Raw genomic sequence first — 20,465 nt, forward strand, 5'->3', positions numbered from 1 at the left:
TCATTTTCGCGATCCGAGGTAAATCTTGGGTAATTAATCGGCGTGGGATAGAGTAAGGCACAGTTGTTGAAGTAGTCGTAAACTTTTGACTGATCCATCTGCTGCAAATACGTTCAGTCACGTTTCCTTACAGGGCACATCAGGCAGTCAGCTACAGTCCTAGTCAAGTTTAGTTGTGAAACTTCACAACTAAGCCGAAAATGTCCCTCTCCTGCTTCCCTCCCCCATCTCAATGTTGTTGTTTTTTCTAGCCAATCTTGTGAGCCAACATTGAGAAGGTAGAGTGACGAGATCCGTCCCAACTACATGATGCGACTAAGAGACTGTAGTTTGTGAAACTTTCGCTAGAGTGTTCAGAAGCTGTAGCTAAGAAATGTCTTCAATTTGTTATTCTGCACTCAATGTATACTGAAGAACTTGTTGATTGGCCGGGACACTTTCTCAAGCCTGATAAGCCACTAAAAGGAGGTTCTGAGACGGGGAGTACTCCTTGGACCTCATTTTGGGGCCATGGTTCGGCTCCGGTGCTAAAACAGAAAACAGAAAAGCGTGCTATACGGGTAAAGTAAACATTTAACGCTACAGAAAAGCACATATCGGAATTATCTAATTAAAAATCATTAAAAAAAAAAAAAAAAAACAGTTAAGTTTCATGCGATTTCTTTCAAATCAAAAGGTAAGAACCATTCATTGTACCTGGTCGCTTTCATTCCATGGAACACAAATATTTATATTGGGACAAGCAGAACAGCTGTTTTAATTCATGCAATTTCCTAGAGCCACACTTTTAGTCACGTTAATTGGGGCAGTTCTCGGCAACCTGCCCTTTCAATGTTGGTTCGCGGCAAGATTGGCTAGAATCAATAATGAGAGAGCGGAGGAGAGCAACAGAAGGATATTTTCGGCTTGGTTGTGAAGTGCCACAACTAAACTTGACTTGGACTGTAGATATCACAAATTTGAAGTGTACGGACCTGCACGTATATGATACTGTGAACATCATATTTGATGCAGATACTTGTGTTCTACGAAGATAAAAATATAAAATATGAAACAGAAACTAAGGAATAATATGCAATTGGTAAAGCCTAGTGCACACTGACGACATAAGACATGACGACATGGACATAACGAGATAAAAAAAAAAATTTGTTTATGTCGTTATGCTTACGTCATGTGACAAATCATCGACATAAATTTTTATTTTGCATTTGCGTGACTTCGCCCTTAAGTCGGTATGTCACTGGTGTGAAATTAAAGCGGAAATTTTTCCTGAGTAGTTTTACTTCACAAAACCTTGATAGCGGAAGTTCAACGTTGTAAAAATAAAAGTCGATTACATAATGTAAAGAAAATTCACTGTGGTTTCTTCTGACCAAATTAATTATTTATCCTGTTACCGAATTAAACAAACTGATCTTTAAATGTCTATGATCGTAGAGGCAAAAAAACCTAACTTGCGATTAGACGCAATTTTACTACCTCTCTCATAAGTGACTTCACTCGTTAAATGCCTGACCTCAAATTAGTCACAAAATTGTTCTTCCCTGTGAAATTTGCAAGTTGAACCGGTCCTATGAAAACGGGCTTATGACTGACCGATCAACGAAGCTCGCGTTACGATAAGCTTACTGACGTCATATGATACGCACCTAATTAGCAAAAATCACTAGACGTAATTTATGCTCAATTATACCGTACTCCAAAACAAAAAAAGTAGAATATATAGTTCATATTCAAACTGTATGTGACTTGCAGAGGATGCCAAGCGGTATTTCTTGGTTGTTTTCTTCCTTGTTAAATAATACGCGTAACACAGTGTGTTACGCTAAAACGTCTGAAAGGGCTCTAATTATTAGAGGCTGTTGCGGGTTTTGTTAATTAACACTCCTTATTTTCCGTTTCTCTTTCGGTATTAATTGTAGCCAGCACTTTCATTCCATCCTGAACAATTTTCGCACCATATGTAAATTCAGTCTTATATAACATCTACTACATTTTCATTTTATCACTCGCCCACCTAAATCCAGCAATTGGTAAGTGTTTTTCCAGTCGTCCAGTTTTGGTTTCGTTTGTCTTTTCCGCCTTTAATTCTTTTTATCATCGTTGTTATCTATTTTCCTGTAACTTTTTCTGTCAGGTATTTTACTAAACCCCTCCGTTTGAGTAAATAAATTGTTGGATTCCAAGCCCGTTAGCCCACGTGGCCCTCGCCACTTCATCTCTTCACTCGTTTGATTAGCCTGACCTCAGGTCACAAAATTGGCCTTCCCTGCATGTAAAATTTGCAAGTTGAACCGGTCTTGAATAGGCCTTACCACGGTTTTCGACGCCATTTTGACGAGTAGGCAAACAGGCTTGAAATAACAGTGTTTGTATGGAAATCCGATGTCAAATAACTTTCATAAAGCATCGCTTCTGAAAAATTCATGAATTGGAAAGTTTTGGCATTAGGGAAAGGATTTTTTTAAGAAAACAATTGGAGGGATGTAGCTGGCCAGAAAGCGTCCAGTCGTGTTTTGAACTTTCCATACATTTCGCTGTATTTTTTCCCCGCGAACTATTTTTAGTAGCAGTTCACGGCTAGTTCGCTTTACAGACACATCAGTATGGAAAGTTCAAAACACGACTGGACGCTTCCTGGCACAGCTACATCCCTCCAATTTGTTTTCTTAAAGTCCTTTTCTTAGTGCCAAAAGTTTCCAATTCATGAATTTTTCAGAAGCGATGTTTTATGTAAATTATTTGACATCGGATTTCCATACAAACACTGTTATTTCAAACTTGTCTTACTCGTCAAAATGGCGTCGAAAACCGTGATAAGGCCTATTATACCGTACTCTAAAACAAAAAAGTGGAATATATTCACATATTCAAACTGCATGTGACTTGTAGAGGGTGTCAAGCGGTATTTCTAAGTAGTTTTCTTCCTTGTTAAATTAGAGCCGTTTCAGACGTTTAAGCGTAACACAACTTTCAGTGGTCTTATGTTACGTATATGTGCTCACCCCGTTCCCCAAAGTCCGTGATTAATATTGCCTGAGGCCAAGGGTACGGTATATGTACGTAATGTAAACAAAATGTGACCTTCGTCACGTAATTTTACTCTAAAGGAAGACTTCACCTGCGTGCGTCATATGATAAAAAATCGGGAAATTACTTTCATAACTTTCAATACAAAAATGCAAAGAACGGGATTTTGGCTTACTACAACACACGTCTCTTGTTAGAAGACATATCAGAAATTGCACTCACGAGTATCATGAAGATGGATTCGTGTATACACCACGCCAGTTGCAGATGGGTCATGTTGTTAATGGTTTTGGTGACATTCACTCGGCCGTGCTTTGCGGCAAATTTGCTTGATCCAGGGAAATTCAGCCAAACACTTACTAAACTGGCAACAGACGGCCTTGGTACAGGCAGTTTGCAGGTAACTATAACAGTGAATGCATATGTTGTACAAATGTTAGTGGTTATCCATCGATCTTTTCTCGAGAAACCTTTGCAGCCAAGACTTACTTTTATTAGTGTCCTGATCTTGGGTCTTTAGTATAAAACGACGGACAGTTCACTTTCTTGCTACCGCTATATACCGCAATATACCAGAATATACAGAGACAAAATTATATATGGAAAGTATGCTTGTATTGAATTCATGACAATTCGTAACAATCCGTTGAGTCCATTTTAGTGCCATTTTCGAGGACCACTTGTCAGATATTCATGAATGCAAAACACTGCTGTAACCGGAAAGTGAAATTTTAGACTTACAAAATGTTAACATTAGTCATGTTGCCATTAATTTTCAAATAGAACAACAGCACAGAGCGAACAGTTACTCGAAAAATCGAAGCTTGAGCAAGCTTGTTTAATACCCTCCGTTTATTTTAGACCCCGTTTGTCGAGTCACGCAACTAAAAAAGCAATGTCTGAAAACATTTGTGGTTACCCCATTCACTGGATTCAATCTGCAGAAAATTCACAACGTAATACCTGAAATGAATTTGCATCAAAGTTAGCATTTCTCAAGAATTGTAATGATGTAATGTTCAGATTTAACTTATGCGGATAAAAACGATCCACTCAGCAGTAATTTATTCAAATCACGATCTCCAGTTTTTCAATAACGATTATACTATAGAGTAGTTTCACAAGTATCTCACTAGGAAAGACGTGCCTCACTAGCCTTGCCGGATAAATGTTCTGATCATGAAATTACGCAAGCTTGTTGGGGAAAATTGCTGAAATCTTGTTGACAAACTGTAAATATCGCAATGTGTTTCTGGTGACAGTTGGTAAACAGACTGCCAATCCAGTGTCCAAAGTTAAACCGGATTGATTAAGTTTAGTTGCATACGTACAATTATTGGACAGACCCTGGCCCCTGGCCAGTAACGGCCTATACCTGTCTCATGTTGAACAAGATGTTCTATTTTGTAAGGGGGTTTTCAGGTAATATATCAAACACGAGACAGTGTAAAATTAGTTTCATCACATATCAAACACCAAGAAGAGAGTTGAAAATACGATGCGTAGCGGAGTATTTTTGACGAACTTAAAGGTTTTTGATGTTGTGATGAAACACTGTGGCAAGTGTTTGATATAACTTCTCAAGCAAACTGACTTTAAGGGGAAATTAAGGATGCAAAAACGAAACACGTCACGGTGCAGGATTTCCTTTGTCTTTGGCTGTTGAATTATTACACGTAATGAGTTTGAGAAAAGTAAGGTAATGTAATTTGTGGGAGAGGAGAGCTTGTGTTGGCGTTGCGAAGGCTAGGCTATCGATATTTCGGTAACTCGGTGGATACACACAAGGGCAGAATCTATTTCACTTTATCGTAAAACCCGTGAAAAATTCCAGCTCCTTAAAAAAAGATATGGAAAACACCACTTTCAACCAATCAGAGCGCGCCTTCGTTAACAACAACAACAAAAAAATCATTAAAATGCAGATGGTAACAAACAGGTGGTATATTAAAGATTTTGGTCCATGGACCTTACCAAGTCCTCGTTTCTGAAAAAAAAAAGAAAAAAAAAAAGCAACAACAACAAAAACAGGCTATTCTTGTTTCTAATCTGAATAGAGTTTTGTATTCAAACGGCTTACGACATGTCCTGTTCTAAGTTAACCTCATGGATCTGGCCTGTGGCTGTTTTCTTTTTCAACGTTGATAAACACACTTTTAACGTGAGAAAGTTCTTTGCCTCTGAACGCACATTGAGAAATGAACACCAAGATGAAATCCGTGTCCGACAGAAAAGGAAACCTGGGCTCTTTTGTTCGAAAGCCGATTAATGTTTTATTGGAGAGATTTGGCTTCGCGTTTACGGCTGACGCCAAAAGGGAAACGCCAAGCCGCTGTTTGTTCTAAAATGCATAAACTTGTGTTTCTCGTACTCACTCTCTTTTTCGTGTTTGCTCGATAGCTGTCGCCGACTGGGTGGAGATAAGCTTAACCAAAAAAGCTTCATTGTTTTTCATAAAAGAGAAAATTTCAGCCTGGCGTTTTGCCGTTTGCCGTAAACGCGATGCTAAATCTCTCTATTATTCCCGATTAAAACGTCGCTTGAATGTCTTTAAAAGCTAACTTTAAGCCAACGACTGTAGAGTCTAACTCAAAACTGATGCACTAAAATCTTTTTGAAAGATCTTCATTGATAAGTAATTACGGTCGAATCAAAGTTCACGTTAACCTAGGTTTACCTTAATCGGGCTTTGAACAACGGAGTCCTGAAGAGAAGCGTCAGTTTCCTTGTACCTCTTAATCTTGTCAGAAATCAAACATTACACTCCTAACACTTAGTCTAGCAGTCATGTTGCTATATCCCGTAAGAGAGCTGCTAATTAATCCATATGATATCTATATTATTCCCATTTTAGAAGGAATTTGACAAGTTACTGTTCACCGAAAGCCTTGTAGATGGCAGTCAAGTTATTGACACATTAGCGCACAGTGTCTCGAACAAGTTTAAAGAGAGGTTCCAGGTTGTGCAACAACTAAAACAAGCCGTAGAAAAATCTTGGAGAAACCCTCCCTCAAGCGTCCCTACAGAATGCTGCAATGTTAAACAGTCCAGTGGACTAGAATACGACTCACGATTCCGCTCTAAAGTTGATCTCACAAGTATATGCGTAAAAAAATCTGACAGTGCCTCGTCCAATCCCACATATGTAGCGGATGACGTTATAAACGAAATGAAGAAGATTTCTCAAAATTATCCTGTGATTAAATGGCAATACTTCGCTTCTGAGCAAGGCGTACTCGCGAATTTCCCAGCATTTGAAGATAAAGCTAGCTGTGGGTCTTATGATCCTCGATTCCGACCTTTTTACGTAGAAACAGCCACGCCGGAGCCGAAAGATGTCGTGCTGGTCATTGATCACAGTGGATCCATGTCTGGAGAACGCTTAAGAGTAGCTAAACAGGCTGCGAAAACTGTTCTTAGAACAATGAACCCCAGAGACAGGGTAAGTTCTCAAGGGTAATCCCTTCTGACCGGTTTTTCTTTACTGTGCTCTGTGATTGGTTAACAAAACTCGCGTCATTTTCTCGACCAATGAACAGCTTGACCAAAACCAATGGTCACTTGCTTGCAATCGTTTTCCCGCGCTTAGCGGAATTCTGGTCCAGTTCTGATTGGCTCATTGCGCAGTTTGCGTCAGTTGTGATTCAGGGCACGCACGATAATTACTTTACTTTTGGTTTCGCGACACTCAACTGAAACCCGCTCTATATATAACACCAATGCTAATCATATATAACACTCGGGTGAGCCCTGTGTGAAGCGAAGGTCTTCCGGCCTTTTTGCAATATTAACGCGCCAATACAAACTGACTTAATTCAATGGGTTGAATCGGTTTTGCCGTTTACTAGGTTATTGCTTGCAGTCTTATCGCGTATTTTCTGTCCAACAGATTGGGCTGGTGAAATTTAATGGCGAAGCATCAACACCAGTTGAATACGACGGCGACGGGAGAGGCTGCCACAGTCAACGTTTAGCTGATGCAACACCAGTCAACATCAAATACTTGGAAAATTACGTTGACGCTATCGTTGCTGAAGGTAAGGACAACCACACCGCCGGATCAGCGAACTAGAATTATGACAACAATGAAGATGAATTTAACTGCTTCGGCACGTAGCTTTTTTTGTTTCATCACAATTCATCATGGAACTATCCGACTGTACTTGGCATAAGATGAACAGAACGAACATTTGGTTTAATCGTTAACTGAGTTTGTAAAGTAATTTCGAGGCCGTAAAGAGATTTTAGCTCTCAAATCTGTTTTCGGTGGCCGACTTACCTTATCAACTGAACTATTCGTTTCCACTCCCCCACCGACGCAGCACCACGGTTACTTTAGAAACTAATCGCCTTATCTATAAGCAAAAGTAGCACAAAACAGTACTGTATCCTGGAGATTGGTTTAGTTTTTATCAACACACAGTCAGTCAGTCAGTCAGTCAGTCAGTCAGTCAGTGAGTCAGTCAGTCAGTCAGTCAGTCAGTCAGTGAGTCAGTCAGTCGGTCAGTCAGTCAGTCAGTCAGTCAGTCAGTCAGTCAGTCGGTCAGTCAGTAAGTCAGTCAGTCAGTCAGTCAGCCGGTCAGTCAGTCGGTCAGTCAGTCAGTCAGTCAGTCAGTCGGTCAGTCGGTCAGTCAGTCAGTCAGTCGGTCAGTCGGTCAGTCAGTCAGTCAGTCAGTCGGTCAGTCGGTCAGTCAGTCAGTCAGTCAGTCAGTCGGTCAGTCGGTCAGTCAGTCAGTCAGTCAGTCAGTCAGTCAGTCAGTCGGTCAGTCAGTCAGTCGATCGTCCATTCATTCATTCATTCATTCATTCATTCATTCAAACAGTCAGTCAGTCAGTCAGTCAGTCAGTGGATCGGTCATTCATTCCTTCCCTCTGTCCTTCCTTCCTTCCTTCCTTCGTTCTTTCGTTCGTTCGTGATTCGTTCATTCGGTTAATCGGTCAGTCAGTCAATCATTCAGTTAGTCACGATCAGTCAGTCAGTCAGTCAGTCAATCGGTCGGTCGGTCGGTCGGTCAGTCAGTCAGTCTCTCATGATTAATCGATCGGTAAGTCAGTCTGTCGGTCTCTAAGCGTTCGTTTGCTTACAATTTTTAAGTTTTAACAGACTTTAGGGAAAAAAATTAGCAAGAAAACACGTTTCGATGTCGCCATGACATCATTTTCAAGTGACAAAATAGAAATTCAAAGTGACTTTAAAATATATATATATAGGGTGAGGTGATAAAAACTAAGTCAGTTTGAATTTTTATTTTGTCACTTGAAAATGATGTCATGGCGACATCGGGACCTTGTGTTTTCTCGCTTATTTATCTATCTAAATCTAACTTAATTCGAAGACAGACAAACTATCCAACTTCTTAGCATCACCTGGCTTTTTTTCTTTTATGCAGGAGGTACCCACTATTCCAAAGCTTTGATTCGCGCCTTTGATCTTTTCAAGGGCACATCTGTTGGCGGAAGCTTTGCAAGAAAAAGGGTCATTCTCTTCCTGACTGACGGTGAACCCACAGACAACAAGAAGACAATCATACAAACAATTAAAACAAAGAATGCTGAGTTGAGCAATTCTGTTGTGATATTAACTTATGGAATGCTACAGAACTTACCAATCCTCCAAGAAATGGCTAAACAGCAAGGGCAGGGCGTAACTCGTGCGCCAGACGCTACTGTAAGTACTTGCAAATAAATTTGTCACCTAGGTAAAGTTCCGTTTCCATTTTACGTTTGCTTTGGGTGTGCTTCATCATACCTTGCTCAGTCGGGTGTGTTTTCTCTCCCTCGACGCCTGATATGAATTTGATCTTAGCTCTGAGTTTTGTTCAGTTTATTTCTGTGTCTTTTGGGATCATCAAGAGTAACTGCTTTTGGTTTAACCACAAAAACAGAAGATTCAGTCGAAAGGTGGTGAATCCTTGGCTATATTTACACGGCTTTGAGACATTTGTAAATAGATAGATAAATAAATAAATAAATAAATAAATAAATAAATAAATAAATAAATAAATAAATAAATAAATAAATAAATAAATAATTGTGTTCCACGTAGAAAGGACGGACTCCTAATGTAGTTTGGATTCAAAGTTGTATGGGACAACCAACGTTGATTGATTGATTGATTGATTGATTGATTGATTGAATGAATGAAAGAAGGAAGGAAGGAAGGAAGGAAGGAAGGAAGGAAGGAAGGACGGAAGGAAGGAAGGAAGGAAAAAAGGAAGGAAGGAAGGAAGGAAGGAAGGAAGGAAGGAAAGAAGAAAGGATGGATGGATCTTGGGACGCGTATCTGGCACCCACTGCAGATTTTTTTCAGGGGTGGATGACATCATCACCAGGTGGGAAAGAACCTGGAATCGAGACCATCGAACGCACTCCCTAATCTTTGATAATTACTAGTATAATAAATTATCCGACCTCTCCCCGAAAGGTGGTTTTCAGGGACGATTAAACAAACAGAAACAGATATTACAAATACAACATAACATGGTTAAGAATCCCAGCTGGCAGGAGGCAGACCAGCTGGCTATTAACAAGCACAGCTGAGGAGTTGAACTCAGGGCTACCAAGAAACAACACCAGATACACTGCAGTGGTCATGCAGAGTGGAACTTGAATCTGGGACCTCCGAATTACAAGTCCGACGCCTTGCTGGCCACCCGGCCACCTCCCAAACATTTCGATTTAATTTGAGTGGGTATCGTATTAAAGATAGTGGAGTTTATTAGTATTTTATGTTAAGTTTGCAAGGTAAACCTCGAATTTTCCATTTTAGAGAGTATGGGTGTCGTTTATTACCTTCCTTTGACAAACAAGTTACTAAAATTTTGTTTGGACTGTTTTGTTTAAGGTTGGGAAATTTACCTATGTTCAGAACACAAATAACTTGCGAGGTGACATGGCAACTTACTACGACTTCTTCTCTACGAACACAATTCGCAATGAACCGATTATATCTATTCCTTACATTGATGCCTTTGGAACAGGTAAGATACAGCTAAAAATAATACATCCGGGACTTCTGCAAGTAGTGTATTATCTTGCTTAACCTTTCGCAATTGTGTCTCTGATTGGTTGAAAACTGAAACTATTTTAACAATTATGACCTCAAGATTTTTACTTAACAATTAGACGGCAAGATCAAAGTTTATCTTTGCTGATATTTGCTCCTCGTCAACTATCATAGACACCAAAACAGCAAGCCTCTAATTGTGAATTGTTACTGATCAAGAGAAGATGATCTCATCCTCTCATGGAGTGATCTATTCAACAAAGAAATTACCTTAAAATGGTTCATTTCTAGTTGGCTGCATGATTGGTTGGTGTCGTTGGAATTTACCATCAGTGCGCTCCAAGGGAAGTCTTCAATCTCCTTGGCGGAACGTTTATAAACATAGCATTGCTAATTGTTGTTATTGTTGTTGTTAAAAATACAGCGTTCTATTTTACCAGGGTTGTTGACATCCATAACACTGCCATGTTATCACGGAGGAAACTTTATTGGTGTTGTTGGCACAGATATCAGCATGGCCGATCTCCTCTCTGAGGTTACCTACTTTCAAAAAGGTCAATCGAGTTATGCCTGGATGGCCGATAGCTCCGGGCGGACGATGATGCACCCTCTTCTCCCAGCCCCTTCTAACGCTTTTGTGGACCCAATTTTTATGGACATAACAGCTTTGGAACCAGAGTCAGGTTTTGATGTGGTATTTCAATCCATCAAAGCGTAAGTATTCAGGAAACGTTTGTTTTTGTAAAGGACAAAATAAATGATTTTACTTATAAGTAAAAAGTTGTCAGGAGTATTGGGAAAGATTGAACGAGAGTCGAACTGGTGGCCTTGCGCACGTTTTTCACCATGCAGTCAGATACTCTTACAACTATGCTACAGTGGTGGAACTGATGAAAAGCTATTCTAGGTATTTACTAATTTTTAGTGCGCCAGCGCTCTAGCACAGTTCACCACGGGTCTCCTTGTTGCCAGAGTCTGGCTGCCAGAAGCTTAGCTTCTTGCGCCGTTTTCCCGTTCTGGTTAAAGTCAGTAAACAATTATATATAAAGAAAAGACCTGTGCACTCAAGAACAAAACTTAAGAGGTTTCAGACAACTGTAGGGAAAATTTCCTTGTCTTGTGCGCGCGACAAACGCACCCGCGACAAGGAAACTCATTGCATATTTCCGTCTTTCTCAATTTGTTAGTTAACGTCTTATTGAGACCTTGATAGTAATTTTTTTCACGCAATATTTTGTTTGAACTTGATATTATTATATTAGTGGTGGTTCAGGAGAAGCAAGCTTTAAATCAAAGCGGTATCTTGCACGAGGAGGCCAAATCAAGGAGGGAGTTACAGTGCTGGAGTTGCAATCAAATTATACTTGGCGGCCGGTTGATAAGACCAACTTTACCGTGGGAATTGTAGTGGCAGAAGGAGATAAGGAGGAAATGCTGTCCAGTTTGACCATTCCATCAGGTATATATCGTAGAAATGACATTTATCATTGGTAGAATGTAGGATGCTGTGCCCGGTAATCTACGGAAAGATACCTTTTCCATCCTTCAAGGTGATGATGATGGTCTAAGCAAATCCAGTTTGGGATTTTATTGAGTAAAACTATATAAAAGAAAAAATTGTTTTAATAGATTGCGTGTAAAATCCAGTATACAGGATAACGTATGATAATAATAATAATAATAATAATAATAATAATAATAATAATAATAATAAAAATAATAATAATAATAATAATAGTAATGATGATGATGATGATGATGATGATGATGATGATGATGATAATAATAATAATAATACGTAGAAAAAGAGATTTGTTAAACAATTTAACTATAAAAAATTGCGATAATGTTGAAAACTTTAAAAAATTTAAAACCATCTTGGTTTAAAAGTTTAAAAAGCGATGACGTTTCGACGTTTGCTCAACGTCATTATCAAGTCAGTGATGAGCGAAATGAAAATGAATATAAATGTAAAATAATTCCTAAGAGACAAACAAAAGCAAAAATATGTGATCGTAATGAAGTATTCGCACGCAGCCGGAGTCATGTAAAGAGTTTGGCGCGAATAGAGTCTTTCTGAGTATTTAACTCAGGGTTCAATTCCTTAATGAACATAATAATAATAAAATAGCAAAATAATAATAATAATAATAATATTAATGATAATATTTTTAAAATAATAAATCATAATAATCTCTTATTAAAATATTCCAAGCAAATCGTTATTTACAAGTTAATAGTAGAATAAAGAGCTATTAAAACCTATTTACAATTCTTGTCGATTAAAAGAAAGAGACTATTTTCAAGCACAATTTTTTTTGAAGAAAGTTTCTTATCGATTTGAAAGTCAGTATCTGCAATCTTCAGTGGTGCTCTTCGCATACAACATGAGCCTCTCGACCATAGCAGCGCAGAATTCTCAGGAGGGCGAATGAGAGTTTGGCGCGAATCCATGACATTATCATAATAATAATAACAAAAATATTTAATGAGGGGTCCAACTTGCCGAGGCGGTTTTCAAAGTACCTGAATACAAAAGCTAACAAAATACAAAATAAATAAAAGCAAATATGTTCCTAATGGTAAAAAAGTCGAGTTATCGAGTAAGAAAAAAAAAGTTTAAAATTAGTCAAAGTCTTTCAAAACCGTTTCCAGTTTTGCTTTAAAAACAGATAAAACATCGGCTTCCTTTAGGTCAATCGGAAGGCTGTACCTGTCTTTCGCAGCTTTGAGGATAAAAGTTTGTTAACCCCAGTTAGTTCGAGGAAGAGGCAACATGCATGTTTGCCAGTCTTTAATTAAGTGTCTTCTTCTTCTTCTTCCTTTAATTTTCTTGTGTGAGCAACCAATTTGTAGTTATCACGTTTGTTGTCATTTCAATTGTTTTATTTTGCTGTATTGCACAGGCTTCAAGTTCTTGTATCACCGTCTGGACTTGGTCAGGCCCGATAAACCCTGTATTCACTTCTCAAGATATGCATCCAAAGGTGAATTATTATGAGTGAGAAATGCCATATAATCAACTTAAAATGAGCAGGGAAAGCTTCGGTCATATTCGTCCGATATACCAGACAGCAGGAAAGGGGTTTATTTACTTCATAACTTTGAATCTGTACCTGAATCTGTAAATAAATTGTTGTTGTTGTTGTTAAAAAAAAATAAAAGAGAGATTGATTTCTGAAACCCGCGCTCTTTTCTGTCGAAAAGACAAAGTCGCGAGTGATGACCACGGCATAATTGTAGGAAAATTAATGCAAATGAACTTCAGTTTACCAGAGTTAATTGAAGAGTGATTAGATTACAACAACTAAGACCTTAAACTATAACGCTTTTTGTTGTTGTCGTCGTCGTCGTTGTTGTTTTTTTTTGGGGAGGGGGGGGGGGAGGGGTTGAAGAAGATCGAGCGACGGCTACCAAATCGAACGTCCAGTTTTGTACCACGTGCCGCGTTTCGTCCAATGAGGGTAGGCGGAAATTAATCGTTGGATACGCCGTATCCAACGACTAATCTGCGCCTGCCCTAGGAGGAAGCAAGCTCCAATTAGCTCCTTACTAGAAGATTCATCTGCCTATACTAATACATTAATTCAATATTGCAGACGCAACTGTAGTGAAGTTTGGTGCAGAAGCCTTCATAGACCCATACAAGTATCTTGGGCTGGACGAGACGGTATCCCGTGTAAACGCGTACAAATCGTTCATGACAGATCCGAGCGCGTCCAACCCTGGATTCAAACCCGGCATAAGGGACACCGTGATAGCTAGCAGCACAGTGGAGAACATCTGGTTTCGAGAAAAAGCAGATTACACAAAGTACCTTTCGTGGAGACATTTTTCCTCTTCCAATGGCGTCTTCAGAATAACTCCAGGAGTCTTAATTAATAAATCATACGACCCGACAAAAAGACCATGGTAATGAACATACTTATGTACCTTGCTCTGAAGGGTGTTCAATTAAAGGTTTTTAAAAATGTCTTGAATCTCTTTCGTATGCAGTTCGAACAAAATTTAGTTCCATGACTGAAACATTTAACATAGTTGGAGGGAAACTACCCGATAACCAGCTCGATAGTGCGTTTTAGCGTTCTTTGGAGTCCTGTCTTTGAAATTTATCGCTAAAAACAATTGATTCTGACGAAAGCTACCATAGTGAAAGTGAATTTATTACCAAGGTAAAACAGACAAAGAAAACGTGAAGGAAAAAAAATCTTACTAAGCTTCACCACAACTGACGTGCAAAATAGAATTTAACAAAAATAAATAGGTTATTTGCCGGACTTGGTCGGTCCGTATATGAAAACAACTTTGCCAGAAAATAGCCTATATATACAGAGGTGAATCTGCAGTGTAATCGACTTTAGGGCCATTTATCCTTCAAAGTGTCTTATTGCGTTGCTTATATAGAATTTGAGTGCTTCTAGGGACGACTTTATAGGTAGTTTTCCTAGATGTTGGTTTTTCGGCTTGAACGTTTGTGAATCTGTAGTCTAATCGACTTTTGGGCCATTAATCCTTCAAAGTGCGTTACATGAATTATATAATGCTTGAGTGCTTCTAGGGATCATTTTATTTTACTTTTATTTTCTGGTGCTTGAACTTTTGTTCAACGTATAACTTGGACTTAATTATTTTAGGTATCACACCGCTGTAAGGAACACGGGATTGGTGGCTCTGTCCACTCCTTATATAGACGCTTTTGGCACAGGTGTTTTAATCACCGCTTCCCAGACGATATACCGCGGTGAACCAACCAATAAACACACCCCTAAAGATCAAGTTATGGGAGTGCTGGGTGGAGACTTTCCTTTGTCCTATTTTCAAAAGTAAGTTTTTTCAGCAACGCAATTACTTCGTCTTCTTCTTCTTCTTCTTCTTCTTCTTCTTCTTCTTCTCCTTCTTCGTCTTATTATTATTATTATTATTATTATTATTATTATTATTATTATTATTATTATTATTATTATTATTATCGTGGCTGTCATCATCATCATCATCATCTCGTTCTGTCTGAATTTCCTTGCCTTCTTACCTATGACCTCATCATCATCACCATCAAAATGTTAATATCGTTGGTGATTTCCCAGGTTTAGAGCAACAGATTGGTAAAAAATGTGCCTTGTCTTACATTTCCTCACTAAATCTCAAGTACTTCCCTGAGGATCCTACATTGACGAACCGAACAATGCTGATGTTTGGATGAGTGCTACTGGTATATCAACTCCTAAAACTTTGCGTCTTTGTGTGTCACCACCACCACAATCATCATCATCATCATCATCATCATTATTATTATTATTATTGTTATTATTATTATTAATATTTATTGTTGTTATTGCTATTGCAATAAGTATCACTATTATTATTTCGAGAAAGGTGATTAACTTTCGTGTTTTAAAAGAGTTTTGCCATCCTTTCAGACTCCTAACCGATACATATCCAAAGTGCGAGGACAGCAATTATGAGTGCTTCGTGTTGAATGGAGCGGGGTTTTTCATCATGCACAAGGATTTCCTGTCACCAGACATCACAGCAAAGAATCTGGAATATGTGCACATTACCGCGAAAGAGAGAGATATAGCCGAGGACCTCTTAAACAAAGGACATTTGAAGAAAAAGCAGTGCAGAAACTTGGAGAAAGTTAACATGGAGAACTTTTACGAACTGGAAATTCCATTCCAAGGCGTTGACACGTTGGCCAATGGACAGAGGTGTAGGCGGTACCAGATTTCTCGCATAGCGGAAAGTAATGCGTTTTTAGGTGAGAATGATCTTGGACTAACACTCTGTTTATTGGAAGTAAAATATATGAAACACAACATATACTTGCACTGCGTATGAAGGAATAAGTAAGCGAGAGATCATCGCAGTTATGCATATGTACCCGACTTAAGCAGTTGCGAAAAGAAAATGTGCGTGAAAGTTTTCCAAACAGATGGAGAAAATCTTCTTCACGCATTTTTTACGCATTTATATTTCAGGAATCAAAAAACGTGACAGCTCTTGTCAATCAAGGTCTTGCGTCTTTTGCAACAACGCATGCGTAAGGAGTGTGCCTAATTTGACCTGCCAGTGTCCTTGTATCTCAAGGCTTGATTTCCATTATTGCAGAAACGAATTTCCATCAAGCAGGTAAGACCTATATATTAATTCATCAACCCATTGACCTATCAAATGGTCGATAACACACTACGTGCACTGACTTTTTATCGATAAACCTCCTCCTTACTAGTATGCGGTGTTTATCAGCTGATAAAACACTCCTCATTAGTATGCGGTGTTTTTCTCATATGCTAATTTCCAACGTCCACAAAAGCATAATTGTTATGAACTCTGTTATAATAGTACAAAGACGCCGTATGTTTTTTTTTACCAGTTTGAAGTGTCTCTCTCTCTTTTTTTACACTTTCCTTCGTACCAGACATTGCCTTTCTATTTCTTCGCTTCAATATTCAAAGTATATAAAGCTAAATTTCAGTGAATCAGCAGGGAAAATATTTTTCATCTTTTTTTTTTTCTTTTTGAGTTGGAAACCTTTTTTTTACTAGAATGTAACATACATCCCCGCCCCCTTTCATATAGTGGATATACTTGCGTATGTATATATATATATATATATATATATATATACATGTGTGCCTTTTTTTTTGTAGTGTAAGTAATCCTTATTGTAATTACAGGAATTTAGCTGTATGTTTTTTTTTCATATAAGTAAACAGTAAGAATTGTAAGGGTTTGTATTGTAAGTAGCGTACTGTTGTAGTCGTGTATGTAGTTCGAAATTGAAAGTGATATAAATATAAAGCGTCTATAGAAAAAAAAAGACACCGTATGTGAGATCAAGTAGTGATACTGAAAGGAGAAATTACACGTTGATCACCCGAGGGCTTAAACATGAAAGTAGAGTAGAATCGGTGTCATAGACATTTTTCGTTTTGCCGGAACTGGCCAGCCAAACTGGCCAGTCTGTAAACCAAATGCGCCATTTTGATGGAATGGTGCTGTAAAATCTTGAAAGATAATCCCTTCGAAAATGGTACAAGCTATTTTGAAGAAATTTGAAGGTCTAAGATGAGACTTGGTACAGTCCGTTTACGAACTGACCGGTCTGGCAAGCCAGTTCTGACAAATAGAAAACGCCCCAGAATGGACCATAATGCAGTAGACACGAGAAAGCAGTTATTTTTTTCTTTTTCTTTTCAGCGTCTCTATTTGTCCTGTGCCAGCACCTGTCGTCACTTCCGAACAAGCAAACGATCCACCAGTGAAAAGCTTACCGAAGTGCTTCGATCCTCAGTGCGACAAAAAGTTGAATTCAGATTCGTGTGATGGAGTCGTTGGCTGCTATTGGTGTGTGAGGGATAAATACGACGCTCCTCTTGATAAGAAATATTGCGCAGATATCAATTCTTGTTACGGAGGCAAAGAAGGTATGTAGGAACCTCGATAAACTACTTAAGTTACTGTCATCATTTCGAGGGTGTTTCATTTGTGGCTAGTTTAATCAAAAGCTTTTCCAAATGCTCATTTCTATCATACACGTTCAGTTCTTCATCATCTACGAACATAGGAGAAATTAACCAGCTGCCAGATAAATAACAAAAAAAAAAAACCAAAATTAAAAAAAAATAACCAGCTCTCAGATGACTTGATAGCTCAACTTGTAGAGCACTGCACCGGTATCGCAGAGGTCATTGGTTCGAATCCCGTTGAAGCTTTCAGTTTCTTTCTTCTTTGCCCTACTTTAGAAAGGTGCTTCCTAATACAGAAGTATTTTTTTTTTAAAAATGGGAGTTCTCTGCAGATGTTCATGTAGTTGAGAAACGTTCTGTTGCAATTATATTAGTTCGACGATGACCGTCAAAAGTTCATAGGTTGACTGGACTATTATAACAGTAACATGCTGTAACAGTAGATTCCAGAGGGTTGTCTGCCTTTATTCGGTTTCATGGTGATAGTTAAAAGAATATTTTGACAAGAAATTTTCCGGCATCATCGTGACTCTGGATATGATGATAAAACTAAGCCTGGTTCATACTGACACTCTAGCGACATAATCAACGTCGCTAATGTGAAGCAGGATTCGTTAAAATGTTAAAAACAACAAAGCATTATCCACGGTGCCACTCAGAAAGATTGCATTATAAATAACGGTGGCTAGTCGGATGGCTAATTGTTGGTGTGAAAAGTTACTTATAATTTCACCCATAGACTCAAAACGTGAGCAGACTAAGTGTACTAAGGTAGCTTTGACGAGGAACCTTGTGTTTAAATCTTCAGGTACAAGAGCTCCCGGAAGCGAAAATTTTCCGAGCGACACCGATGATGACAACGATAAACACGAAGATGAAGGCGGCCTGTCGGGTGGGCAGGTCGCTGCCATTGTTGTCGGAGCCATCATAATGACTGCAATCTTAGTACCACTTCTATCAGTATTAACATGCATGATTTATCTCGGTGGCGCGGCTTTGTTTGTTTGGATCTGCTTCTTCGTATCTTTTTCCGTCGCGGTGCACATGATTGTGATCAAAGTTTAAGCCTGGTTCAGTCATACTGACACTATAGCGACATAACGGCATCATAACATAAAAGTAACGAGATGAGAAAAGATCAGATTTTTCTTCCATGTCCTTCTGTGTCATTATGATGTTCCCTTTCGCGGCAGTTAATCTACGTTTGCGTGACCCTGACGTTATGTCGCTGGTGTGAATCACTCTTCGTTAAAATGCTAAAACGAGCAGAGAATTGTCATCGGTGTCACTCAGAAAGACAGTGCTATAAATATAGATAAATAAAGATATAATTAAATATATATATATAGATGGCAGCTGGGTGGAACTGTCGGTGGTAATTATTGAAATGAAAGCTCGTTTAGAATTCTCAAAAGTAAGTTAAGACCATCTTTAAAAACAGGATACTAAGGCAGCTTTACGGGAAACCTTGTGCTTAAATCTTCAGGTACAAAAGCGCCCGGAAGCGGAGCTATTCCGAGCAACGCCGATGATGACGACGATAAAGACGGGGATAAAGATGGCCTTTCGGGTGGGGCCATCGCTGGTATTGTTATTGGGGTGATAGTTGCTCTCATCGTCGTTGTCGTTATAGCGGTAAAATGCTGCAATAAAGGAAGAGAACCGAAAACGAATCCTCCTGTGGTACAACCCGTGCCTGCTCCTCCACCAAGCTTCACGGCGTATAACCCGCCTCCTCAGGGCTATACCGCCCCGTATGGACCTGAACCTGGTATGGCTATGCACCCGACAAGTATCGACATGGCACCACCAAGTTATGACCAGTCTGTGAGGGGTGCAGCTCAACCTAGCGCGCCACCATATAATCCTTATTACAAGGGAAGTTTCAGGCATGTCAAATAAAGTGAAAGTCATGTCACTCCTGGCATCGCGTTTTCCCGGGACTACTCCAAGAGCTCTTTCTCAAAGTTCACTTTACTAACAATAGACGGAGCCTTCAAACACAGAAAAAAATTAACATTTCTTTTATTTAAAGGAGCACATACGGATTTCATCCAAGAACAAGAACCACATTGCATTGCACAGGAAGAATTAAGAAGCACAATAGAAACAATTGAAAGCACGCCACTGTATGTTTAGAATTGAGACCACCTAGCTTTAGACTGTTCATTGTCCCCTATATTCCCGTGGGATTTTCGACACTCATATGCTTCGATCGAACTCCCACCGCCTTGGTTTATAACGGGGGGCGCAACCTGGGGAGAACTACCTATTTTTTTCTCGCTCCTCTTGCCTTACTGAACATACCCTGACTAGGGTCCCACTCGGTAGATTAAACATCCTCCCCAGGTTGCGCTCGCCATTACAAATGAAGATGGCGGCAGTTCAATCGAAGCAGTATGAGCCTCGTAAATCTCACGGAAAAATAGGGGACTGTGAACTGTACTTTCATGATCACATGAAAGTAAATTCATTTCATTTAAAGTACTTTTTAAAGTAATTAAGCAATAAGTAAAGAAGTAAAAGGTGGTTATATCTAATCACAATGTATATTTTTAAAACTAAAGCTACTGGTATTAAAAATATATTAGGATTAAATATAACCACCATCTACATCTTTACTTCTTGCTTTAGAGTGTATCACTGCTAAATAAAGCTCTGTTGATAATCAGTAGTCGCAGTGTCGTCAATTTATTTGATTGTAAACTTCGACATTTCTCATTTGAACTGAGAACGCGGATAATTACTTTGTGCTAGTTATTTCCCTGAAGGGCATTGTCACCTAATTTTAGCGTCATTATGAATACATAAAAATTGTATTTTGCAACGATGGAAACGTGAAAATAATGATTCAGTTTTTTAACAATACTATTAGTGCAAAGAAACTAATATTACAGTCAATCCACGTCACGCGTGACCATGCAGTATTTCCGAGAATAAAATGAACATTCGAAATC

General features: G+C 38.9%; 1 protein-coding gene across 2 annotated transcripts; it reads left to right on the forward strand.

Moving 5' to 3' along the window:
- The first annotated feature begins 2,931 nt into the window (after positions 1-2,931).
- LOC146459183 (VWFA and cache domain-containing protein 1-like) lies at positions 2,932-19,946 on the forward strand. 2 transcript variants are annotated; one of them, XM_085089936.1, is made up of 14 exons: positions 2,932-3,433; positions 5,888-6,475; positions 6,923-7,070; positions 8,424-8,701; positions 9,878-10,013; positions 10,480-10,753; positions 11,302-11,498; positions 12,946-13,026; positions 13,639-13,951; positions 14,674-14,862; positions 15,457-15,797; positions 16,018-16,168; positions 17,240-17,466; positions 18,317-18,964. In XM_085089936.1, exons 1-14 carry the CDS (start codon positions 3,263-3,265, stop codon positions 18,571-18,573), a joined length of 3,351 nt encoding a protein of 1,116 aa, XP_084946062.1. In that variant the 5' UTR covers positions 2,932-3,262; the 3' UTR covers positions 18,574-18,964. The 2 variants fall into 2 exon arrangements, with proteins under 2 accessions (XP_084946062.1, XP_084946061.1); XM_085089935.1 differs by lacking the exon at positions 18,317-18,964 and adding an exon at positions 18,995-19,946 and having other exon boundaries at positions 2,945-3,433.
- Positions 19,947-20,465: the final 519 nt, after the last annotated feature.

Source organism: Pavona decussata, unplaced genomic scaffold, assembly GCF_977016875.1.
Source record: "Pavona decussata unplaced genomic scaffold, jaPavDecu1.1 SCAFFOLD_223, whole genome shotgun sequence".
NCBI lineage: Eukaryota > Metazoa > Cnidaria > Anthozoa > Scleractinia > Agariciidae > Pavona > Pavona decussata.